Here is a 26,756-nt window from a genome sequence, read left to right as displayed (position 1 = left end):
CAAGGGGAAGTAGAGAGTGAAGAGAAGGTGCTCGGAGGGAGAGGTGAGCCAGAGTTAAAATGATTAGGACACTATTGCAGAGAACTGAAGTAAAATTAAGGGTGCGTCTGAATGAAAAAGAGTTATGAGTGGAATTTGGGCAAGTGAGAAGTCTAAAATTACAGGAAAACAGTGAGTAGGAGAATACATTTTGTTGTATAGACTTGTAATTGGGAACAGACGGTGGAGGAAAATGCATTGAATTGTATTAATATCTGAACACTGGGGAAATAATTTATAAAATTGAAATATTGGTAACATTTATTTTTAGAAAATAGAAAAAAGACTTTAGGCTCAGATTCAGGCTCAGATATAAGCTGGTATAAATCCACTTCATTCCACTTTTTGCATCTATTTTACACCAATAATGAATTTGGTACACTGTCTTTTAAATAATTATGCCAGAGGGAACTTTATTTTTAATTCCTCGGTTATTACAGATGGAAGTCCTGAACTACAGTTGTTCAAGAGCTGTTGTCTGTCTGTTCACATATGTAAAAGCTGTTCTGTGCTTCAAGCATATTACATTGTTTTGGATCAGAGCTCACGATTGTAGCTCTTATTTTGCGCTTAAGTTTTGGTGCAAAATAATTCTTTAACTCAGATAGGCTTTTTCCTTGCCCCTATACTTTACGATTTGTAGCAAGGGGAACAAATTATTTCCTCCTGATGTGTAAACATAGCGATGGCCACATGTTACTGTTTCTACTGCAGGGAAATACTGTTTTAGATCCATGTTGAGAACAGGAGAGCCAAGAAATATGTGCAAGAAACACCTGGTAGTTGAGATCATTTTAGTGCAGCTACTGTTAGAGTTGCTAGTGGAATGTCCATTTAGGATTACCTAGAAGATCTGTGCCTTTCTGCAGGGCTAATGTGCAGAGCACACCTAGGATAGATTCAGCCACTGGAGGAAGTATCCCACTATTTATATGAGTCTGCTCTAGTGTTTACTGCCAGTTGGTGGACATTATAAGCTGATTTACAGATTTGCACTTCCCCTCTCATTAAAGGACTGATTCTGTAAGGTACTGAACACTTTCAATACAGGTTGAGGTGACAGTGAAAACTTTCAGCAGACATTCTGTTCCTGACAGTGTTAGACCATATCAGTATTAGAGATCTGTCTTTGACTCAGTGCTACTTTTTTTTAATCACTGAAACAGAAAATAATCAGATTTCTTCATGTTGTTTCTAGGATCTGTTTGGGGGGGGATATGAAAAGTTTGAATGTGTTGACTGTGTAACTTGTTGAAGTTAAATGGGCTGATGATTCTTCTATGCAAATTTATACAATGTGAGATTACTTAGTTTCATCCTAAGTTTTAACATAAGTAAACTCACTGATATAGTGATCCTGTCTTAACTGGAAATTAATTAGAAATTGTCTGGATTGGAAATATTATGGCATTATATATTACATCTAGGACTTTAAAGTATAAGCTGCTTTACATTTAGTTTTGATGTTGCACTATCATGAGGTGCATGGTGTAAGGCAACATCTTTAAACAGTTCAGAAATGTAAGGTAGTGCAGAATGAGCCTTTTGGTAATGTTTCACACTGAAGGTACATCGTGTTTTGTAATTTTGCATTGCCTGCCTGTCAGTTTTTAGGTGGAATTTTAAGATGCAGTTTTTCACATTATAAAGCCCTGTAATACTGCCACTCCTGTGATTAGCGGAGATACTTGAGGCATCATTTCCCCAAGTTAAAAAGGGATGATGACTTCGGAATTTAGTCATTCCTCACCTCATATTTCTGAAATACTTAAGTTTCTTCACCTAAATAGACATGCAGTAAGCTTTTTTTTTTTTGGGGGGGGGGGTGATTAGAGTGAGAGTTAAATGCAAGGACTTTTTTGTAGGGTAAAATGAAGATAGATACAGCTTTTGTCTGGTTGGTTTGTTGACATCAGTGGGGTTCAATCTAATTCAGTTGACCATACAATCTTATTTTTTAATCTTTAATATTTTGCATAATTTTAAATTATATACAATTAATGGAAATAAATGAGGAGTGTTTTTATAAATTAAAATTAAATAATATTGGTGTCACATAAAAATTCATTACTAGAGTGAAACCATGCAGTGAAGAGATAAGTAAGATAGCCACTAATTTATCCAATAAAGATGATTACAGTGGTATTTTGGCACTTGCATACATTGGCCAAGTCAAGTTGTGACGGGTGAATCTGCAAAACTGAAAAGTAATTTTTGTTCACTGCCAAAGTGAGATTTATTAAATGATTTTGAAATATATGAATGGATATAAATATATGAATGCGTATACATATATGAAATATATGAATGCATATTATTTAATTTACTTGTAACATTACTTTGATAATTGGCCCTATTTTATGATTAAGAGTATTGAAATTAATGCCAGTATCAAATGTATTGGAAAATCCAGCTAGGGTTCTAAAGGAACACATGCCTGACCACATCAATGTAGCTGAAAATTCTTAATGATCTTGGCCAATAGAAGATACTCTCAAATAAATAAACAAATGCCTCTGTTTTGACAGTTTGCTGTTTTATATTAGCTATCCGAGTATTACTTCTAGCTCTAAGCAGATAGAAGAGTCAGAGAATATTCCACAGTAAGCACTTGGGGTGAGGACAAAGTAGGTTTTAGGTATGTCCTTTTCAGGAATGGTAGATCAGGAGTGGAAAAATGGACACTGACTCATAATCTTTTATGAAGGGAAATATTAACCACTTTATATGGAGAGTTCTTATCAGGTAATCCTATTGATCATCATGACATAATTTGTGATTCTTTTGAATGTCTGGAAAATCACTTTCTCCTGTAGAAATACTAGTAGGACATGCATTTTTAATTAAATAAAAGTGTACTGGTGACTTGCCATCAGGGCATTAAGGCTTTCACTGTTGTTTCCTACCTATTAATATGACACATTCATTTTTCTTATATACATTTTTTTAAAAAATTCTGTTCTTTAGCAGGAGGATCCCATTTTTACTAGAAATATTTCAAAATGGAATTACAGTACTTGATCCTGCTTTGGAAGTTTAGATTGAACAATGTTGGCTTTTCTTTTTAAAGATTACTAGCTATTATCATCACACCTGTACAAATCTAGACATTACACATCCCTTGGAGGAAAAGAATGATTGCCACCAGGGAGGTGAAAGTGTTGCCATGACAAACCAAGGCAAATCTAAGCTGTTCCCTAAGGATTTTCTCTTTAAACTCCTTTGTTTGTCAAATGATTATATATGTTTGACAAAGAAAGAAATTTAAAAATTATATAACAGTCATTCAGAGTAACAAGGCCATAGGGAATTCTTTTTTAAAGAGCCCAAAAAGGTGATAGATTTATTGTTATTACACAAATTACCTTTAAAACCACAGCAAATTATTATGCTGTTAGTGTAATACATGAAATATGAAATATAGTGCTGCAGATTAATACCATGTTATGAAAATCTGCATCAGAGTAGGTTTTTGAGACTGTTTAATAGTACACATTGTATAGAACAGTGTGCAAACAGTACTTCCATTGCAGTGGGTTGCTTCCTTTGCATCTCTGGTAATCAATACATTATACTAGGAGAAAGGCACATTCATTTTTTTAAATTCTTTATAACATGATTATTTTTAAAGCAGTTCAAATATTTAAGATACTATATTAAGGTCACACTGGCTTACTGGGCAGACAAGCAGTGTGCGGTGAATAAAGGTTTACACAATACCTTCTATCCTTTCTCTAGACCAGTTATCTCCAATCTTTTTAACCACAAGATCACTTTTTCAATTTAAGTGCAATGTAAGATCTACCTCAAACCCAAATACCCTGGTCCCACTTCCTTCCCACTCCGTCTCTGAGGCCCCGCCCCTGCTCCACCCCTTCTCCGATGCCTCACCCTGCTCACTCCATTCCCCTTCTCCCATCCTCACTCGCTCTCACCAGGCGGGAGTAGGGAGAAGGGGTGCAGGCTCTGGTCTTGGGTCAAGGAGTTTGGAGTGTGGGAGGGGCTCCAGGCTTAGCCCAGGATGAGGGATTGGGATCCAGGAGAGGTTTCAGGTTGCAAGCTCTGGGAAGGTGTTTGGGTGCAGGGGGACTCGTGTCTGGGACAGGAAGTTGGGGGTAGGAGGAGGTTCAGGGCTGGGATGAGTTCAGGAAGTAGGCTCTGGCTGGGTGTGGCAAGGTCCGTACCGTCCGTCCCTACGGCACCCCCTCCCCTTCTCTTAGTCTTTCCCCTTAAAGTCCCGCCTCACGCCCAACGTCTCGGGTCACCGGTCATGCCCACGGCCTCTGCTTGACTCCTTGGCCCATTACCAGCCGGCGCCGGGCCCGTCCGGGTTGGGTGTTTGCTGCTGACTGTCTCCGCCCGTATCTGCCGCGCCCCCCCACCTGGTTCCCAACCTCGCCCTTTTGGGCTTCCCGGGCGGTGCCCTACCCTCCTGCGCTCACTGCGCTGGGGCGCCCCTCCTGGGTCCTAATGCCCTCCCGCCTGGAGTCCCGCCTGCTGGCAGCTGCGCCAGTCGTCAGCTCTGGGCTGCCCGTGGCGGCCGCGGCACTCTCCCCACCTGCGGGCAACAGCGCGCCGCCGAGACTCGCCAGGGCTAGGTCCTCGGTCTGCCGTGCCCCCGCTACAGCCGCCTTTGGTCCTCCCCAGCTGTCGGCGCCGACAGTTGAGTGCGGGGATCGGCTTCCCCATCACACTGGGCACCATTTGAGACGGGTTTCAGGGGGTGGAGCAGCAGGGTTCAGGCAGGCTTACTCCTGCCCTAGCCCTGCACCACTCCTGAAAGCAGCTGTCATGCAATGGCTCCATGGCACTGTGTGCTGCCCCTCATCTACAGGCACTCAGCCCACAGCTTCTACTGGCCACAGTTCCCCGTTATTTAGCAATGGGGTTGTTCAGGACTGGTGTCTGCAGGCAAGGACAGCCTGTGGAGACCCCCTACTCTGCATTTCTTAGGGCTGCAGGGACATGCCAGCCACATCCAGGACAGCAATTACCACAAGGATAATTACTCCAGCAGCAACAGGTTAGGCATTTTAGAATTCACTGTTCCAAGAATTACATTTAAGTGAAAGAGAGAAATGAATATTATGAAATGCACAGACTAGTCAAAACCCCAAAATAACATACTTTGAAAGCAGTAAAAGAAGTAACAACAACCCACATATGTGTTGGGTTGGAAGATGAAAGTGAAGGACAGTGTGTGTGAGAGAATGACAGACACACACAGGTTATGTCTACACTGCGAGTTTTGCAGCAAGGAGTTTTTGTGCAAAAAGAAGCAGTGTGGCCATTTCTGTGTTGTGCACAAAACCTGTTTTGTGCAAGATCTTTCCAGGACAGGCATAAGGATCTTGCGCAAAAGAGGGAGGGGTGCGCAAAATGGAAGTGGCTACACTGCTTCTTTTTGAGCAAAAAAATCCCTCATTAGCATATTTTCTGCCACAAAAACTTGTAGTGTAGACAAAGCCAAAGTGTGTGAGAGTGACAGAGATTTGCATTGCCAAGCTCCCTCCATCCTCTTCTCTTTGTATCGAGATAGGGTACAAGAGTGGGGTGAGGAGGGACACCCTGACATCAGCATGCCCCCTTTTCTCTTTCCCACACGCAGCAGAGTAAGCAGGAGGCTCCCAGGGGGGCAGCTCCAAGGCAGAGAGGGCAGGATCAGCATGGCAGCTTGCTCCATAGTGGGTTGATTCCCTGAATATAACTTGGGAAGGGGATGGGGCTCCTATGTCCAGTTCATTGAAAATTCCCTCTTCCCTGCTGCCTTAATGCTGGTAAAAGAGGAGGAAAGTGGGCTCCCAGCAACAGTGTTGGAACAGGTTGACTAGATAGATAGGTAACTGGCTGGCTGGAAGCAGCCCTCCATTAGGTGGAACAGAAGGATGAATGATTGCAGCATGATTGCAAAGTAAAACCACATTCCTGGTGTCTTATATTTCTTTCTGTGGTGCCTGACAATAGGAAATTTACATTAGCAAGCACAGGCCACACCTACACATTACTGTTAACAGGCTTGCAGAAAACTTCAGGTGTGCCACTTGAATGGACATGGCTGTTCTTAATTTAGCTGTTCTTAATTACTAAAATAGACAACTTTTCCTGTTTTCTGGCAGTTGTGCATGTTCAGCAGTTTATTTTTGAATTTATGGCGTTCATCATTCATTGTGGTCATGATTAACAAAAAAGGTACTGTTTTCATTTTATCAGGCAGCATGAAAGATTAAGAAGTATGTCTCATGATGAATAGTTAAATGTATTTGAATATTTGGGGTATAACTACACCGTTAGCAGCTGGGGAGTGAATCTAATCCACACTAGCCTGCCACAGTCTGTCTATGTGGACCTGGCTTATGCAATTTGTTAATGGTCTTCATTCTAGTCCTCTGGATCTTGGACTAGATCAATTAAACTGTTAATACGAATCAGAAAGGTCTATAAGGGAAGTTAGAGTGCAGCATGTTCACATCCCAGCTTCCCATGAACTAGATGTTCATGTAGACAAGCCTTTAGTATTGGCTCAGCATAAATCTATATACAGTAAAACTCCATTAGTCCGACATCCAATGCTCCGGGACTCCTGATGGTCCAGCACCATCAGGAACCCGGAAGTGCTGGGGCAGCCGGACAGGCTTCCTCCATTCAGCTGCTGCTGAAACTGACCAGCAGCTGAATCAGGGAAGCCGGGAGCAGAGCAGCTGGGGTGCTGCCAGGTTGGTCCCGTAGCGCTGCCCCTCGGGGCTGTGGGACCAACCCGGCAGCACCCCAGCTGCTCTTGGGGACGCCTGGGGCAGAGCAGCTGGAGTGCTGCCGGGTTGGTCCCGCAGCGCCAAAGGACAGCGCTGCGGGACCAACCCGGCAGGACCCCAGCTGCTCTGCCCCAGGGGTCCCCGATTCAGCCGCTGCTGAAACAGATCAGCGGCTGATTCCAGGAAGCCCGGGGCAGAGCTGTTCTGCCCGGAGCTTCCTGGAATCAGCCGCTGATCTGTTTCAGCAGCGGCTGACTTGGGGACCCCTGGGGCAGAGCAGCTGGGGTGCTGCTGGGTTGGTCATGCAGCGCCGAGGGGCGGCGCTACAGGACCAACCCGGCAGCACCCCAGCTGCTTTGCTCCAGGCATCCGGATTCAGCCGCTGCTGAAACTGACCAGCAGCGTCAGTTTCACCAGCAGGCTGAATCTGGACACCTGGGGCAGAGCAGCTGGGGTGCTACGGGGTTGGTCTCGTAGCGCCGCCCCTTGGCGCTGCGGGACCAACCTGGCAGGACCCCAGCTGCTCTGCCCCAGGGGTCCCCAAGTCAGCCGCTGCTGAAACAGATCAGCGGCTGATTCCAGGAAGTCCCGGGCAGAGCAGCTCTGCCCCGGGCTTCCTGGAATCAGCCGCTGATCTGTTTCAGCAGCGGCTGAATCGGGGACCCCTGGGGCAGAGCAGCTGGGGTCCTGCCGGGTTGGTCCTGCAGCGCCGTCCCTTGGCGCTGCGGGACCAACCCGGCAGCACTCCAGCTGCTCTGCCCCAGGCGTCCCCAAGAGCAACTGGAGTGCTCCTGGGTTGGTGCCATAGCGCTGTCCCTCGGCGCTGCAGCAGCACCCCAGCTGCTCTATTGCAGGCATCCCCGATTCAGCTGCTGCTGAAACTGACCAGCAGCGGCTGAATCAGGGATGCCTGGGGCAGAGCCGGACTATTGTAAGGGGGGGCTATGAGGGGGTCTGGGGTGGCATCCAGACCCCTCATAGCCCCCCCCCCCGTTCCGGTACTCCGGCATATCTGATAGTCCGGCACCCCCTGGGTCCTAAAGGTGCCGGATTATCGGAAGTTTACTGTACAGTAATACTTTTTAAAAAGCAGAGTAGAAAGTAATACATCATACACAATGGATGTCCAGTGTCACAAATAAAAAGCTTCACAAAAACACAACTTGGGCACTACAAATAGGCTCGGATATTCCAGTGATAATGATACAGTTAATTTGCAGTTATATTTTGCATTTATTTTCATAATGAGTTTTTTTAATCTACCATTTTTCCAGCTTTAGGAAAATGGGAGATTTTTCCTTTAATTTGATTTGTTTGTTTCATTCATATTGTGCTCATTGGTCCATCTGGATTTTGCATTATTTCAGAGTTACTGTTGTTTAGAGGCTATTGCAGTTGAAACCAATGAATTTATTAACCCCTGATTTGCTGACTATTGATGAGTTGCAAGGCTGAATAGTTTTTGTATATTTTGGCTGTGATAGCTGAAATTACTTTAATCCAAACTCTTATTCTTATAAACTGTGTAGCTGTGAATTCATTTATCATATGGTGCACTTTTCAAAATGTTTATCTTTTGGGCTGGAATATTCCTTGCTTAGTTGATATTGGAAAACACAAATGCCTACTGATGAACCTGCATAGGAGCACAATTATTAGTGCAGCGGTTCCCAACTTTTTTTATGCCTTGGACCCAGCAAACTCATTGAAAAACTTTTGGCGGACCGGTATAGAAAAATTTGTATATTCATTATGGTAAATAAATTATTTGAACATTTGCATGTTCATTATGGTAAGCAGTCGTGTTATTTTGCATTGCATCTGTACACACACAATAAAGGGGAAAACCTGAGGATCTGAAAATAGATCCTCCTGTTTCCTGCACAAAAACTATCCTGGTAACACAGCATGATTATTCATGGCAATAGTAATCAGTTAAAACCATAAGTATGCTCTGGTTTAAAACCATTCACACAAAGGTTTTAGGCTTAAAAATTTAATCACTTGCAAACAGACACGCTGAAATAAGTCACCTTGATAACACATGCTGCTGTAACTGTTATTCTGTGTTACTTGACCATTTTCCACTCTTATCATTCAAACATTTCTGAACAGAAGGAGAATGTTGCATGTGGGAACATTAATGAGCAGCTGTCCACCACACGGCCACTGTTGCAGTCCTTGCCAGCCATTCAGCTCCTCCGCCCCAGCCTGGCCAGCCAGAGCAGCTGCCTGCCTGTCCGCCATGCTGCTATGTGGCTCTACTTAGGAGGTGGGCAAGGTAGAAATTGCCTTTGCGCATGCAAGTGTGCAACTTAGAGGGAACTATGCTGCCCAGCCCCACGTTGTCACTTACAGGCCTTAGAGGGGAAGGGGAAAAAGAAAAGAAGTTTGTTTCCATGGCTGCCCAAGCTACCAGGATCGCTTCTGGGGCTGGGGCTCTTGCCTATCCGCCTCCCCTGGCAGACTTCCTGTTCTGTGCATGCGTTCGATGGCTGGATAATGCTGCTCCGGATCTCCTGGAGCAGCCTATGTCGTTGGGCAGCTCCTATCCCAAGGCTATGAGGCATGAGAGTCCCCTCGCCCCCCACCCAGCCACCCCCTGCATTTCCTGCACCCCATGCTGGTCGGGGCTGCACACACATGCAGGCCCAGCACAGACTCCTGGAGAACCTGTCTGCTGTGCCACTAACCATGCACTTCTCCAGTGGGTAGGACTGAGGGAGTGGCGTGTGGCCTGGAGGCATGGCACGGCCTGGAGGCATGGCACAGCCTGAGAAGCAGCAGTTTGTGGCTCGCCACTGGTCCCACAGACCGGCGGTTTGGAACTGCTGTATTAATGAACTGTAACTTTCCTTTTTATTTCTCTCTCTTTCCCATCCTCAATTAAAATTTATCTGTGCCCAGTTTCAAATTTGTGTCACTTTTGCTGTAACTCTGTTTATAAAAGATGTGGTTAAAAATTCATGAGGAAAGTGTCTGTGTGGGGAGGATAATTTGTTTTTCCCATTGTTCTGCTCAAAAATGGCAGCAGGAAATTTTGGTCTAGCGTGTGGACACACACACACACACACACACACACACACACACACACACACACACACACACACACACACACAAATTCAGTCCTAGTGCATCTCCCAGGAAGTTACCAGGGCATAAAAACAGGGCTTCATTGGCCCAGCTATTTTCCAGCTCTTGGCCCTAATTGACAAGGACTTAACTATGTGCTTAGCTTTATGCACTGTGAGTAATACCACTGATGTCAATGGAACAACTCTGTACAATTAAATATTTAAATATCTTTGTGCGATTGGGATCTCACCAATAGCAACTGTAATAGATTATTTTTCTTAATGGGACTGATGAAATGATTAGGTCACTTAGGAAACTCATGGCATTTGCATTTATCGTTTCCAACATTCGGAACTATAAAACTTAAAGCTTATAATCAAGTTGTGAACTTTTTCTCATTTTCTCAGTGTTCCTTACATGGAATTGGCTTGCTTCTCAGAAGAATTGCATACCCATGGTTTCTGTGGAAACCAGTGAGAACTGCAGGTAGTTAAAACAAAATACAGGACTATGTAGCACTTTAAAGACTAACAAGATGGTTTATTAGATGATGAGCTTTCGTGGGCCAAACCCACTTCCTCAGATCAAATAGTGGAAGAAAATTGTCACAACCATATATACCAAAGGATACAATTAAAAAAATGAACACATATGAAAAGGACAAATCAAATTTCAGAACAGAAGGGGGATGCGGGGGAGGGGGAAAGATAAATGTCTGTGAGCTAATGGTATTAGAGGTAATAATTGGGGAAGCTATCTTTGTAATGGGTAAGATAGCTAGGATCTTTGTTGAGACCCGCGCGTAGAGTGTCGAATTTTAGCATGAATGACAGTTCAGAGGATTCCCTTTCAAGTGCAGATTTAAAAGGCTTCTGAAGCAGGATGCAGGTAATTAAGTCGTTGAGACAATGTCCTTTCTGGTTGAAATGGCAAGAAACTGTTTTTTCTTTGTGATCCTGTCTAATACCTGTTTTGTGGGCATTGATCCTTTGACGAAGTGTCTGAGACGTTTGTCGAATGTACATAGCAGACGGACACTTTCGGCACATGATAGCATAGATTATATTTCTGGATGCGCAGGAATATGTGTTCTTGATCTTATAACTCACTTGGTTAGGTCCAATAATGGTATCAGCAGAATGAATATGTGGACAAAGCTGGCAACGGGGTTTGTTGCAAGGGAAGGTACCAGGGTTGGTATTAGTGTGGTATGTCCTGTGGTGGTTGGTAAGAATCATCTTGAGGTTAGGTGGTTGTCTATAGGAGACTATGGGTCTGTCTCCCAGAGCCTCTTGGAGTTTGGTATCCTGTTCCAGTATAGGCTATAGTTTATTGATAATGTGTTGGACAGGTTTAAGTTGGGGGCTGTAGGTGATGATAAGTGGTGTTCTATTGTTGGTTTTCTTGGGTCTGTCTTGAAGTAGATGGTTTCTAGGTATTCGTCTGGCTCTTTCAATTTGCTTTTTTATTTCTCCGGGTGGGTAGTTGAGGTTTATAAATGCTTGGTAGAGATCCTGAAGTTTCTGGTCTCTGTCAGTGGGATTAGAGCAGATGCGGTTGTATCGAAGGGCTTGACTATAGATGATGGATCGTATGGTGTGTTCTGGATGGGAGCTGGAAGCGTGTAAGTAACTGTATGAGTCAGTGGGTTTTCTGTAGAGAGTGGTGTCTAATTTTCCATTGTTGATTTGTACCGTCGTGTCCAGGAAATGGATCTCTCGTGTAGAATGGTCCAGGCTGAGGTTGATGGTGGGGTGTAGGTTGTTGAAATCTCTGTGGAATGTCTCCAGTGTTTCTTGGCCAGTGACTATTTTCTTCCGCTATTTGATCTGAGGAAGTGGGTCTGGCCCACGAAAGCTCATCATCTAATAAACCATCTTGTTAGTCTTTAAAGTGCTACATAGTCCTGTATTTTGTTTCAGCTACACCAGACTAACACGGCTACATTTCTATCACTATTCTGCAGGTAGTTAGTACTTGTGAAAATCAGGCCAAAGTATATGCAGAAGGTACAGCACAATTTACTGTAGCCTAGGAGGCTGTCTGTAGAGAAAGATCAAGGAGCCGTGAAACTAGCAAGGGACATTGCACATATAGTGTGTTTGTTTCAATTTTCCCAACTTTAAAAAAAGTGTTTTTGTTTTGTCTTGGGTTTTCCTCAGACAGATGAAGTAATACATTTCATGCAAATTTGGCCACAGTCTGTTGTTCATTTCAGTGGCTTCAGCTGTGAAGTCTCTATTACTTCTCCAGTTTTGCCAAAAAGAATTGGTGTCACTTTGGTCAATTGGTCAAATTATGCCAATTTGATTACAATGAAAAAGTGTATATGGCTAGCTATTTATTAAGTAGCTGTGAAATAATTCAAAGCTCTTAGGCTATGTCTACATTGTGCTCTCTTGCGCAAGAACATATACAAATGAGGTGTGGCGATGAATATTGCTGTGCCTCATTTGCATACTTAATGAGCCACCATTTTTACGCAAGGGGCGTTTGCGGAAGAAGGAGCAGTCTACACTGCTCCTTGCACAAAAAACCCTCTTGCGCAAGAGCCATTCTGCCACTTATTTTCAGGCAGAATGGCTCCTGTGCAAGAGGGGGGTTCCCTTCTTGCACAAAAGCCCTTTGCACAAAGTGGCGGCTCATTAAGTACACAAATGAGGTGTGGCGATATGCAACACTGTGCCTCATTTGCATATGTTCTTGCGCAAGAGCGCCGCAATGTAGACGTAACCTTATGGTACAATGCTTTAGAAGAAAGTAAGAGGCAGATAACAGAAGCAAAATGCAGGACAATGTTCACTTTAAAGACTAACAAGATGGTTTATTAGATGATGAGCTTTCGTGGGCCAGACCCACTTCCTTGTTAGTCTTTAAAGTGCTACATTTTCCTGCATTTTGCTTCAGCTACCCCAGACTAACACGGCTACATTTCTATCACTAGGCAGATAACAGTAATTTTAAAGATTTTAGTCATTATTTTTAGCTGTCCATTCATATTGTAAGCAGGTAACAAACATATATACCTGAAACCTATTTATCTATTACTGGCATAATCTTCATTATTTTCAAGACTGTGATTTCTTTCTTAAATCTGATCCTTCCGGGTCTATTCCTCGAGAGAGAAATCCCATTGATATTGTGGCAGAAGTGGATCCTAATGCAGATTTCTCTAAAGGCACCTATGAGAGTTAGGCTCCCAGTTTCCTTGGGTGTGTTTGGAAAAAGCTCTATCTTAATGTTATAGATAGCATACGTTTTCAGTTGCTGGTAGGTAAAACCAGAGAAGCCTTTACATAAACCCCAGGGAGTGTTTTGATTTTTCTTCCTGTTGTAGTCTCTTTTTTCCTCAATATTTTTGTCTTCTATTCCCCTAAAACATTCTTATACAAAAGGCTAAACATTGATTAAAATTTGCAGGATGAAAAGATGGCACAGGCAGTGCTGGTACCACCGGGACGTGACAGCTTCTTTTACTTCACTAGAGAGTCTCTTGCAGCTATTGAACAACGTATTGCTGAAGAAAAGGCTAATCTTCTCAAAGAAGACCATAAAGATGATGATGTCAATGAAGAAAATGTCCCAAAGCCAAACAATGACTTGGAAGCAGGAAAGACACTTCCATTTATTTATGGCGACATACCTCCAGGAATGGTGTCTGAACCATTGGAGGACCTGGACCCATATTACATCAATAAAAAGGTAGCTATTTTTTAAGCCTATTTGAATGTCACCTCTGAATTTTAAAACTTTAGACTTTAAAACCTGTAACTTGGAAGTGGCCAGTTTTGCAGCCTCAATTAAGGTTATAAATGTCCCACGATGTTACATGCACGAATTGAGTATTGTGGCCACAGTCTGAATTTATTTGTAAAAGCTCCATTTTTGGTAGGATATACTGCTTTTTGGTGATGGTCATATATTCTTTGAGTGCTTGGCATCTGGAGTAGGGGATCTGTTCCTGTTTATTTCCTGGTTCCTGATGCTAGGATTCAGTGTTCCAGTTGCGGGGTATGGGCTGTACACTTAGTGTTGGGGTGTATGCTGCTTCTCAGGGCCTGGTGCTATATATTTTCCATTTGGATAGTTATATTTTGTTCAGGCTTTCGCTGGCTTAACTGGTTCATAGTAATTACCATGAAATTGACAGGCTGAACAAATAAAGTGTATTGTGTATGTAAAGAGACATGAACTTCAGAGGTATTAAGAACACTTATTAACTAACTGTTGTTTGTTCTACATAGAGAGTGAAAGTAAATAAGCGTTAGGGTCCCTCTGCCTCATTCCCTCATGAATTAATATAAAGGTATATGAAAGTGAATGGTTAATAACCTAATTGGTTTGGGATCAGTATAAAAGCCTGACACCAATGAAGAAATTTCCTTCTTTTCTACTAAGCCCTATTAAAATGTTTCGTATATACTCTGTTGTAAGTATGTAAAGACCAGCCAACATGACCTGTTACTAAATGTTGCTGTTGATCTTCAGTTTTATAAATACTTGTTTTACTAAATATTTAGCTAAATTTGAACTTGACAGGATCATGTTAAGGCTGCATAAATTTAAAAACAAACAAAACTGTTAAAGATTGAAAGCACCTTTATTTTTCTTTTCTGTGCCAGAGTTCCATAACTTAGGTCAGTGGTGGGCAACCTGCAGTCCACATGCAGCTTCCCAGGGTAATCTGATTGCAGGCCACAAGACATTTTGATGACATTGACCATCTGCAGGCAGCCATATGTGGCATCGGCCCTTGCAGCTTCCAGTGCCTAATGAGAGCTGTGAGCTTGGGTGGTGGGGGAGGATGTAGTCTATGGATTACTGATTCTAGAGACATTTTTCCTGCCAAACTTATTGTTGTTTCTATAGATATGTTGAATAATTTCAGTAAAAGAATTGTATCAGCTAGCTGCTATTTTCTTTACATAAAGGTATTTGAGGTTAAAATGGTGAAATAAGAGATTTAGTTGTACAGGCAGAGCTGAAAATACTTACACAAGTAAATATGAGTAAATTAACTGATCTTTGAATGTGTTTGCACGATCAGGCCTATGAAGAGGAAATGTGAAGATTTCTTTTAAACATACATTTCCAACTGGGAAATTGACTTTCCCATATTAAAAATAATACTAATAGATGAAAATTATGAAGGTGACTATGGAATCCATAGACTGATGATGAGATGGGCAGGTGAGGGGAGTTGATGCAGAAGATTATGAAACAAAGCTGAAATCAGTTTGAAAAAAAGAAAAAACCCCAAAAAACCAAGGTTGTGTTTGTGCACAAATGAACACAATAATAAAATGATGCATTAAATACTTAATCAGGAAGAAATGAATAGAATAAAGCATTATCCTGTGGAGGAGGAGGAAATTTATAATTTAGTAACAGGTTATAGCCAATAATTAGATCAATATACCATATGTAGGATGGAGTGTACAAGTAAGAAGATATAAACCACATAAAATAAATAAAGAAAAAGAATTACTTTCTCACAATTCAATACTGGAGTTTAATAATCTTATTGGATCAAAAGGGAAACATAAAGGATCAAAGGAAAAATATAATTCCAGTATTTAAGAAAATAACATGTCAGAAAAATCAGTTTTTCAATCTAGCTCTAGGGGAGCCAGTACACACGGGGAGCTGGCTTAAAAGACTGATCCCCGTGCATACTGGTGCTGCCTCTGATACAGAGGCAGCATGTGGGGAAGAGGGACTTGTGTATAATCAGGAACAAATTACATCCCTAATTCATGTAGAAATTGATGACTTGATGCTTGTTTGTGTATTTCCATTAAACCATGAAAAGTAAACGAGATGACTAACATGAATAACAGCAGCAGACTCAAATCTGTGTGTTTACAGCAATGCAGTATATCAGGCAACATAAACATAACAGTGAAAAGTGTTTAATTGAAAATGTTTAATTGAAAATGTTTATTCACAGTTTCTAAATGTATATTTTTCATTTTGTGTTCCAGACTTTTATAGTATTGAATAAAGGGAAGGCCATCTTCCGATTCAGTGCCACACCTGCCTTGTACATTTTATCTCCTTTCCATCCCCTTAGGAAAATGGCTATTAAAATTTTGGTTCATTCATATCCTTTTCATGTGGTTTGTTTAAATCTGGTTTATTTTTAATAATTAGTAATATGGGGTTGTTTTAAAATTTAGATAATGTTTCTCTTCTTAATTCCTCACCTCACAGCACATTAGTTAATCACATTGATTGAACCACTGAATAAATTCAGTGAAAGAGAGAGAAGCTGTATACTACTAAATTACAGAATTAGCATTTGTGGCTACTGCTTCAACATTTTGCTTATAGATTTAATTGATTGTTACTTTTAATGTAATTTCTTAATTTGTATTGTTAATGCCATTGGCCTCCCAGGTGGGCTTGAACCTGGGATCTTAGGAGATAAAGACATGAGCTAAAAGCCTGCTGATACTTAGCTAAGGTTGTGGAGCAGACTTCATTCTTTCTAGAGGTCTCAGAGCCTCTGGATTACAGTACCAAATACTTATTAAATGTCCATATCATGGGAAATAGCTTGCATTTCATGTTAATATTTATCTTGAGAATAAATACCCTACCTAAGTTACTTTAATACTTGAATGTATTAACTCCTGGGTAAGGTTCTGTGGCCTGCAATGTACAGGAGGTCAGACTGGATGATCATAACAGGGATGTGAACGACTAGTCGACTGTCTGATAAGCAAATGCCTATTGGATAGTCTACACGCTTCCGCGTCTTGCTACCTCTATCAGAAAGAGGCAGTGCGGGGGAGGGGAGGGAGGTGCTTCAAAGTGGCAGCGTTGCATGGAGCCCAGAGCCGGACACTGTCCCCAGCTGGCCCAGGCTGCACGCGATGTTTCAAAGTGGCACTGCCACATGGAACATGAGGATCAGCTGGGGACGGTGAGTCACCAGCTGACCCTGGGCTCCATGTGGCACTGCTGCTTTGAAATGCTGCAGGGAACACTGGGCCAACAGGGGGCTGCTTGAGTCCTCCGCTGGCTCCGTGCTCCCTGCAGCACTTTTGCCTTTGAAGTGTATCAAGAACCCTGACTCTTTGATTAGCCAATTAATCTAAATTTAACATCCCTAGACTGTAATGGTCCCTTCTGGCCTTAAAGTCTGTGTGATATAGTTTCTTGTATTTAACTTGTCACCTCATGATCCTTGACTAAATTTTACATTATTTAGCATACTTATTATGTGCACTATTCTGACAAATTGTGTATTTATGACATTGAGTAACCCTCCAGATTGGGCAAAGATTGTTGAGTAAGTAAAAATGATATTATAAGGTACATATTTGCTTCACAGAGATGTTGAGAATTAATGTTTACATAGTGCTTTGAAAATTTAACATGAGGTATTGATAGATGAATCTTTATTCTATTTTATTATATGTCCTGTAATGTCATACAGTTAGATTTATGCTAACTAAGTACAGACAGATATAGATGAAAATAGCAACATAAAAAATAATGTAAATTTTCTTTACGATTTCTAAAATATTTTCTATAATATGTTTAATCATAGACAGTATATGTTTGTATAGAGAGTATAAATATTTTATCTTCACTTGTCTCAGATAACCTGCATAACTTCTCACTTGAGGTTTTGTCATAGGCACCAATTCTTGTTGAGAAAACTGGCTCTCCTACAAGTTTATATACAGTATATAGATAGATGTAACTTTTAGAGAGAATTTTTGTCCTTCTGCATTGTGTGAACAAATTTTGTGGCTGGGGCTGTCTTTGCAATCCATCCATGCTCTTCGTTGTTTGGCTGCGGAGGTCACTGAAGAGTAATATAATTGTCCCAACTCATTAGGTGCTGACTGTGCTGCCTCTATATTGTTTCAAGTCCATGACAACTCTTACAGTGCAGATGTAGGAGTATAGTCAGGGTGTTTCCTGGCCAATTATTAAATAACCGTAAAAAGAGTTGTATCTCATAGACAGAGTGATGCATGCAGACTTGTACTGCAGGTGCCCAGCATATAACTTTTCTTTAGATAAACAGATTTTCTGTACACTGACCATTTTTGGGCTCTAAATTAACTTTAAAAAAAATTAAATGCAAGAGTCAAAAAGTGATGTCAGTTAGAATGTACTGGAATCCTGTAGTGAAGGTTTTATGACTGTCTGTTAAACTTGATCCAGTAGCACCAAAGGCAGTGCATTAAAAAAATAATATTTTTGCATGACTCTCCTGGTGATTACATGGTCACATTATTGATTGATAATACTAGGGCCGTTAACTCTTGCTTAAATGTTTTTTCTCAGGTACACTTTTACTGGAATTTATACATTTGAATCCCTTATAAAAATTCTTGCAAGAGGCTTCTGTATAGATGGTTTTACTTTTCTCCGGGACCCCTGGAACTGGCTTGATTTTATTGTTATTATATTTGCGTAAGTAAAGTAACAATTTAAAAAAATTGTGACTGTGGAATGTCAGTTAGCTTTTTTTAAATATGTTTTTGTTGTATTTAAAATAACCAAATCTTTTTACAATTTTTATACACCTATATAATGGACAGCAGAAATGGAAGTCATCTTTCTATCTGCACTGCACAATATAGCCAACCTAGTTTACATTAATTAAGCTTTCAAAAATAAAATCAGTGTTGTCCATTTCATTTGAAATTCATGTTTAACTGATAGTCACTGACAAGAGCTTATTAATGTAAGACAAACTCAGTGAAAGGAGAATATATGAATGTAATTCATTGGTTTTAAGATCACCAAAAAGGTCTAGATGAAAGTCCCAGGTAAGTAGCATAAGTACTGTCTAAATTCTGAATAAGACTGATGGAATCTTACATGCATATCACAGAATTAGTTAACCTGTTTCAGCTATTTGGACTTTCAAAATATTGGGAGTTTTGAAAACTATTTCTGTAGTTCCTAAGAAGTTTGTGGAATCTCTAGTAATTTTTAAGAGTAGGTTATATAAAAATGTATTAGGGATGGTCTGGATAATATTTAGTCCTGCCATGAGTATAAGGGACTGGACTAAATGACCTCTCAAGGCCACTTTCAGTCCTACGATTTTATGATTCTAAGTATATGTATTAGGTGTCAGGTACCAGGTATCTCCAACTGTTTAATTTTGTGTCTGCTGTCATTGTGTTTGTGTGCGAACTCTCCTATTACAGATATCTGACAGAGTTTGTGGACCTGGGTAATGTCTCAGCATTGAGAACATTTAGAGTTCTCCGAGCATTGAAAACAATATCAGTCATTCCAGGTGAGAGCTAGGTCAAACACTGAAGCTGACTTGAAGGCTTTTCTATTACACTTGCTCTTCTAGCAGTAAAGACAGTCCTTTTAAAATTATTGTTATTGAGTGACTGTCCTTATTAATTCTCATTTTTTTAACTTATGTATTCTTGCTTCTTGGCCTTTATACTTTTTGTACGTACAAAAAAGAGGAATCTAGATTTTAATTTTGGCTTAAATATTCCATGCCTTTCTAATATTTTTTGAACAATCAGCCTTTATATTTAACAAATTCTTCTATGAGAAAAGTGCAATAGGGAGCCTGTTTAATTTGCATCTTATGATGTTAAATTTTCTCTCCTGCATTAGAATCCAAATTAATTATTTTTATTCATTCTTACTATGAATTTTACCATTTATTGCAGATACTCAGGATTGAAAATTTCAATCAGTTTTTAAAAAAGTTGAATCACTAATAAAGACAAAGGAATAAGTTAATAAAGAATAGCATAGTCATTGCATGAGATATTTATTACCTTAAGATGACTTTCTTTAACTAACCATTTCCAGTTTGATTATACATGAGCTAAAATTTGCAGTATAACAAGATCTTTACGTTTGCTATGCCAATGTATTGTGTCATCAAAAATTTAGCAAAGGTTTGGAGCGAGATGCATCAGCAAAAAATTGAAAATCAGAAAGATTTTTCGTTACATGGAATTAATGTTAAGCACAAATAAGTCTCTTGTTTTTATGTGTAAACAAGTGCTTTGGAATATATATTACTAATTTCCATTCATACTTTCAAATTAACCAACATTCTGCTAATCATTTTTACTGATTGGGAGACTCATTGCACAATATTTTAATTTAAAAAACCATTGCAACCATATATGTAGGGTTGATAGGGGTGAGGGTGGCAAAGGAGGTAGTTTCCCCAGGGCTTGACAATTTAAAAGGGCCCGGGGCTTCGGTTCACCACTGCTACTACCGTGGCAGTGGATGCAGCTAGATTTTTGGACCCTTTACATCACTGCCAGACCCCTGTGCAGTCTGGTCCAGGTGGTGCTGAAGGCTGAGCCAGGAGCCTCCCACCTCCATTGTTCAGGGCCCAGCGAAGTCTGTTGCCAGCTCTGATGTAAAATGATGCATGAAATCTTTAATAATGTTAGAAGAACTCATATTAACTGATGTCTAAAATAAAAGTTCTCTGTCACAGTAAAAATCCCTTTCCCTTTGCAGGCTTGAAGACTATTGTGGGAGCCCTTATTCAGTCTGTGAAGAAGCTCTCAGATGTCATGATCCTGACTGTGTTTTGTTTGAGTGTATTTGCGTTAATAGGGCTGCAATTGTTCATGGGCAACTTGAGGAATAAATGTTTGTTGTGGCCCTTAAATATATCTTCCTCTGAAAATAGATTTGTTTCATTCTTCATTAATGACACTGTGTTTGACTGGAAAGCATATACTGAGAATAACAGTAAGAATTTTATTTTCAGTGCTATCATTTATTAAAATGTTTATGATTGAAGAATACTTTTTAATAGTAAATATTGTCCATTTATCCTGAAAGGGCAGGAAATGCTTAATACGGTTTAAATCAAGTCATAACTTTATTATTGACTACCCACCAGATAAAAGTGTACCGTGCAGATAACTTCACAGTTATTTCAATATCTGCCCAGGTGTTTCTGCCAGCTTCCCTTGTTTTCTATCCAAGTCCCTCAGCCCACACATTGTTTAAGGCCTTCCATCCTCCCTTTCCCATGAAAAAGGTTAAGGTGGGCTAAAAGGAAAGATTGAATTCAGTCTTTTATATATTTGTGGTCAGTCCCAAATCTTTCTAAAACCTGCCTTTGTGTACTTTGCATTGCTATAATCTTATGGCATCCGTGTATCACAATAACCTCTAGTGTCTGACCCAAGCAACTACTCAGCATCTTTTTTAGTGGAAAGAATAACCAGCTCATTTGCTGCCGTTAAAGATGGACCTAAACTAATTCCCTGGATTCACATGCCTCCAAATTTTGGGAAAGTTGGTATATGAAATTTTGTGGTTAGGCTGTCAGAGATAAATTATACCTCTTAAGATAAATATTACGAAAGTAATGTGCTAACATTTTTCTGTAAATTGATGGAGAGTAGTTCATCAACTGTGATAGGATTTGGGCATCCATAAGATAGAATTTAAACCATTTAATATTACAGATTTTTAGAGATCCAAGAGCACTTAAAAAGAGGAAGTATCACTGTTCATTTTTTAACATTTTAAGTACCAGGAAATATCATTTGAAAACAAAGCTTTTAAACTAGATGAAATATCAGCTGTAGAGACTTATTTCTTTTTGTAATCTAAGATTACCATAAAAGTGAGCATGGCAAGATTTGGAGATTTCCAGCCTCTCTCTCTCTCTCTCTCTCTCTGTCTCTGTCTCTGTCTCTGTGTCTGTCTGTCTGTCTCTCTCTGTCTCTCTCTTTTTTTTTTTTTTTTAAGGCTAGCAGTAATAATAATGATTAGAAACAAAAACACTCCAACAACAAAAACCCCTTACTTATATTTGTCAGAAACCCCATACTGCCTCATAGTAAATGTTTTGGGTTTTGAAAAATTCTGTACAGAGAATTCTGCTTACTGTTCAGTGGTCATCATAAGAAATCTTTACAGTTGCTATTTGCTGGTATTTAACACTGCAAATTGAACATACATTGCTCTATATGGGGAATAGTGCAGTACAGTGTCAGTGTTAATTAAGCAAAGGCAAAATAATAAAGATTTTAATAATGTTAATGTGTTTTATCTTAGGGAATTTTAATATGAAAATAGATTATTTTTAGAGTTAATCTGTTATCCTACTGTTCATCCTTAAAAGAAGCTATAATTGTGGCATCATAACCCTTTTAAGGACAGTGAATTCTAATGTTACAGAGGATTGTGATTTAAAGTATGTTTTAGCAGAAAGAACAGAAGTACCAGTATTCCTAGACATAAAGATCAGATTCCCTGAAAATCTATCATCGAACTTGGAATTCTTTCTCAATAAAACTTTTATAATTGTCATAAAGTGTGGTAACCTGAATTATAACTGTGCTATCTTGTTTGTTATGAGCCCCTTTTGAACTTGTCTACCCAATAGTCCCATTAAAGTAACTCTTTTGAATGCTAGTGAATATAGTATTCAGTTTCAGAGTCCTTTCCTTTAAGGAAAAGGCCTTTGTGGCTCACTATATATGTTGTATAAAGAGTTTATGAAACATAATGTACTAGAATTAGTCAACACAAAAGTATGTTTTATATATGAGTATATTTGTGTTCCTCTCTACCATGCATGCCTTTTGGTAGATCAGAATGAAATGAGAAATTAATATTATAGACTATTAACAAGCTAGATTTACAGTTGTAGAAACATTTATCTTCTTTTCTTGTTGATTAAAGTGTACTAGTTTAAAATCTTATCTTGAAAGTAAGCCTATTCTCTTATGTGTAAATAGCTAGATTTAATGTCAATTTTTTTTATTAGCAAATAGTTTTTCAGCTACTGATGTTTATCATAGCTGCACTTAGCAATGTAACTAGATGCAACATTCCTTTCGTTAAATATTATAACATTTTAAAATTCTTTGTTTCTTTATAGGCCATTTTTATACTATAACAGGAAAAAAGGATGCCCTGCTTTGTGGTAATAGCTCCGACGCAGGGTAAGAAATGTTGTAAGTTATACTGTGGTTCTGTATAAAAAAGATGTAACATTTTGATAGCACAATCTAAATACAGTAATACATTTAGCTAGTTAGTACCATGGTCAATCAACCTATTTTATTTCTCATTACAAAACATCTGAACTAAATAGGTAAAAAAATTAAGAATAAAAATATTGGACTCAAAATAGTGGACTGTATTGGACTCAAAACATCAATTTCAGCTGACACCAGTTGTATTATGAATGACTTAAAATATTTGTCTTCATTTCTTCCTTGTTAGACAGTCTTCATAGTGGGCATTCCCCATCTCCACAGCAGCTAATGGGAGTTCAGATTATTATTATGAGCCGTGGCTTAGAAAGAGCTTTGCAGAAATCCCAGCCTCAAATCTGTACACGTCAGGCTCTGAGCTTCCTTCTATAGCAGAGTTTTCACAGGATTTCTTAGAGTATGTCTACACTAGCTCGTTAATTCGAGCCAGGTAAGCAAATGAGGCGACCGGAGTTGCAAATGAAGCCCAGGATTTAAATATCCTGGGCTTTATAGGCATGTTCCCGTCCAGTCGCCATTTCGAAATTTCACTAGCCCAAACTCACTGCCGCATGACTACATGCGGCAGTGAAACGTTAATTCGAACTAAGTCCTTAGTTTGAATTAACTGTTACTCCTCATTCCACGTGAGTAACAGTTAATTCGAACTAATTTCACTGCTGTGCTAGTGAAATTTCAAAATGCTGACCGGACGGGAACATGCAAATAAAGCCCAGGATATTTAAGTCCCAGGCTTCATTTGCAACTCCAGTCACCTCATTTGCCTTCCTAGCTCGAATTAACAAGCTAGCGTAGACATACCCTTAAAGATTTATAACTAACTATTTACTGCCTTCAAGGTTTTTCTCCTCCAAACTGTTAAAACAAAAATATATTTTCCTTTGGCATCCCAAGAAGGGTTTGAAGGACAGTACCTCTGCTCCCCCTCAGAAATGGCAGACAGACATCACAAGAAAACAAATCCTCACATATACCAGGCAACTGCTTAAACAGAGATGAAGATCTCTTCTGGCACTGCCTATACTGAGGCATTTGAGCAGTCTCAGTTATCAGAGGAGGATACTCTATAGAGTCACTGTCCCAGGGACAAATTTATCCTTTATCCTCTGTTTACACATTCATCGTTACTAGTCAGTAGAAGCTATCTGATACTATGTTCAGAGAAACTAGTTGTGGGCAAGGATTCTAGAGTCCATTTAAGGGAGATACTTCAGGGCTCCTATATTACTTAAAGGCTGTGATCCAAGAAAGAGGCATGAGTTGAAATCCTGGCTTTGTTGAAGTCAGTGGCAAAGCTCCATATTGACTTGAGAAAAAGCCAGGATTTCCCCATGGAGTATAATTTGTCTAGTGCTGTGATCCATCATTGCCACTCTTCCTATTCTAGTGAATGATTCTTTATTTAAAAAAAAAGGGTGTGTATGAACTGCTAAGAAGGCAGAAAAACTCAGGAAAGGTACGTCTGCTTATGGTCTGAACAGAAGCTCTTATTCTGTTCCTCATGCTTCTGCATGTTAAAGGAAAAGGATCTACTGGTTCAGGACAATGCATTAGGTTCCAGGGAATGTCATCTGGATCAGCCGTCCCATTTTCATCGAGATTCAGTTGGAACATGAAAAAGGAAAGAGTTAATGTTGAGAAGGAAAGGTCATCATTGAGCTTTACAGCTGATGCTCTAATTCAGTCAATAGGGGAACATCGAGTTAACCCCCTTGGTCTCATTGTTTCTGACTCTTGCAGATTCCAACTTATTTCATTATGTCAGCTTATGTTCTGTTTCTGTTCAAAGGCTATTTCTGTGGTAGTGATGAGTAGAAACATATTTATAGTTTAAATTATCTCTGATTTTTTGATTGTCATGCTGGATTTGGACCACAGCCCATATGTTTAGTACTCTTATACTGTAGTTTCTTATACTGTAGAGTCTATATCCTCTTCTCTGCAGATGCAGTGTTTGGTAGAAAGATGTTGAGAAAGATGGTACCCAGTAATCTTAAATTAGTTTTCAATTTTCTATATGGTTAAATTAAATTATATCCCCTCTTTATGGATATACTGATGTCCATATTCCAGTAGGAAGACTGATATGGAAGGGACAGAAAAATAAAAATTCTGTTGTTTATTGATTTTCTTTCTAGGACCCTCCATGTCTTCCAGTCTGACCCTTTCTTCTTGAGATTTTTTTCTAGTTATTGCTGCCTGGTTAAACAATTTGAAAGCTCTAGGAAAATCTTTAAATTTTGTGCCAAGCCTCTGCAGCAAAAGATTTGAATTGAATGGCACATTTAAAATTTTACATAGGATCTTTCAGGTTTTGAAGCCAACAATCTAGAAAGTTTCCCCTACAAGCTAATAGCAAACAGTTGGACTGCCTCAAGTGGCTATTATCTGAGGAACCACCCTCTAGGAAGACAGGTAGGGTTCTAGAGAGAGAATTCAGAGGTGGGACAGATTGTTCTCCAGTTCTGAAATACAAGAACTTCACCAATTCCAGTTTGACTGATCAACAAATTGCAAATAAATCTAATTGTCGATCTCCCCTTCCAGTCAAAATTCAGCATTAAATATTTATAATATGATCTAATAGAACTGTGATTTCATTACATTTACAAAACATACTCTCCTCCACTGAGTCCCTTGTAGTCCTCTTTAGAGAAGCAGTAGCATCTTTTACTTAATTCCTGGGTAAAGGCATAAAGTTGTATTTTTAGTGTCCTTGTAGAGATCATGGAGTTTTTGGGAGAAGTGTGCAGTAGCTGGGTGAAGCTTCTGTGATTGCAGATAGAGGCAGGTGACTTTTATCATTGCTGCAGAGGAAAAGTTTGTTTGTGTGGAGCAGTACATAGTACAATTTATGATGCAATGTCTTTAATCTCTTTCCCATTTAGTTCTTTGTTAACTTGTAAAATTTAGTAATCCATAATGAGTCTCCTATTCATTACAGTTATTCAGTTGAAAGATAATTTTTACTCTTTATGATTGTTTAAAAAATAAACTAATTTAAATTAATTATTTTTTAAGTCAATGTCCCGAAGGATATACATGTATAAAAGCGGGTAGAAACCCCGACTATGGCTACACGAGCTTTGACACGTTCAGCTGGGCATTCTTGTCACTGTTTCGACTGATGACTCAAGATTACTGGGAAAACCTTTATCAACTGGTAAGAATGTAGTGAAAACTATGCTTTGATATGTTAATTATCTGAAATCAATTATTACAGACGGAAAGGTTTTTACATTTCTTATCACATAATGGTGTATTAAAATTAAGAAGCCCAATCATAAAATGTTCTTAGGGAACATTGTAGACCAATAGAATTTTCAAAAGGGGAGACACAACTAAAAGTTACACACACACAGATGTATTTTTAATTATTTACTCTGTACTCCTCTTTGAGATGATTATTGAAATTTCATATCCATCCCATAAGTAAAACATGATTCCTAAAATATAACCACCTTTCTCTCTTTCTGTCATACATATGCACACATTTTGCATTTATTTTAATTTTGGATTATAAAGTAAATATCGTCATATTCAATATGAATAACAGACTTTAACATAAATACATAATCACTTTCCTAATCCTCAAAATCTGTATAATTCTCAAATTAATCAGTGGTATCATTTCCTCCCCAGACACTACGTGCTGCTGGAAAAACATACATGATATTTTTTGTTCTGGTGATTTTCCTTGGCTCTTTCTATCTGATTAATTTGATCCTAGCTGTTGTTGCTATGGCCTATGATGAACAGAATCAAGCAACCCTAGAAGAGGCAGAGCAGAAAGAGGCAGAATTTCAGCAGATGCTTGAACAGCTGAAAAAACAACAAGAAGAAGCTCAGGTATCTGTATTCACACATTATTGTTCTTTTACCAAAAAAAATGACTTTG

The 26,756-nt window shown here is 39.6% G+C and overlaps 1 protein-coding gene across 3 annotated transcripts in view; it reads left to right on the top strand.

Moving 5' to 3' along the window:
- Positions 1 to 26,756, top strand: part of LOC102458957 (sodium channel protein type 2 subunit alpha-like) — a 167,254-nt gene that overhangs the window by 47,014 nt on the left and 93,484 nt on the right. For 2 of the 3 annotated variants that reach the window (XM_075933531.1, XM_075933530.1), the window contains exons 1-7: positions 17,076 to 17,160; positions 18,171 to 18,299; positions 19,046 to 19,137; positions 20,352 to 20,588; positions 22,741 to 22,804; positions 25,880 to 26,021; positions 26,501 to 26,707. In XM_075933531.1, the coding sequence (XP_075789646.1) occupies positions 17,090 to 17,160; positions 18,171 to 18,299; positions 19,046 to 19,137; positions 20,352 to 20,588; positions 22,741 to 22,804; positions 25,880 to 26,021; positions 26,501 to 26,707 (942 nt within the window). In that variant the 5' untranslated portion in view covers positions 17,076 to 17,089. Of the gene's footprint in view, positions 1 to 13,283; positions 13,566 to 15,847; positions 15,967 to 17,070; positions 17,161 to 18,170; positions 18,300 to 19,045; positions 19,138 to 20,351; positions 20,589 to 22,740; positions 22,805 to 25,879; positions 26,022 to 26,500; positions 26,708 to 26,756 lie in introns of those variants that run through there. The other variant, XM_075933532.1, reaches the window with a different exon arrangement.

Source organism: Pelodiscus sinensis, chromosome 7 (genome assembly GCF_049634645.1).
Source record: "Pelodiscus sinensis isolate JC-2024 chromosome 7, ASM4963464v1, whole genome shotgun sequence".
In the NCBI taxonomy this organism is placed as follows: Eukaryota; Metazoa; Chordata; order Testudines; family Trionychidae; genus Pelodiscus; species Pelodiscus sinensis.
This window is presented reverse-complemented; position numbering and strand designations above follow the sequence as displayed.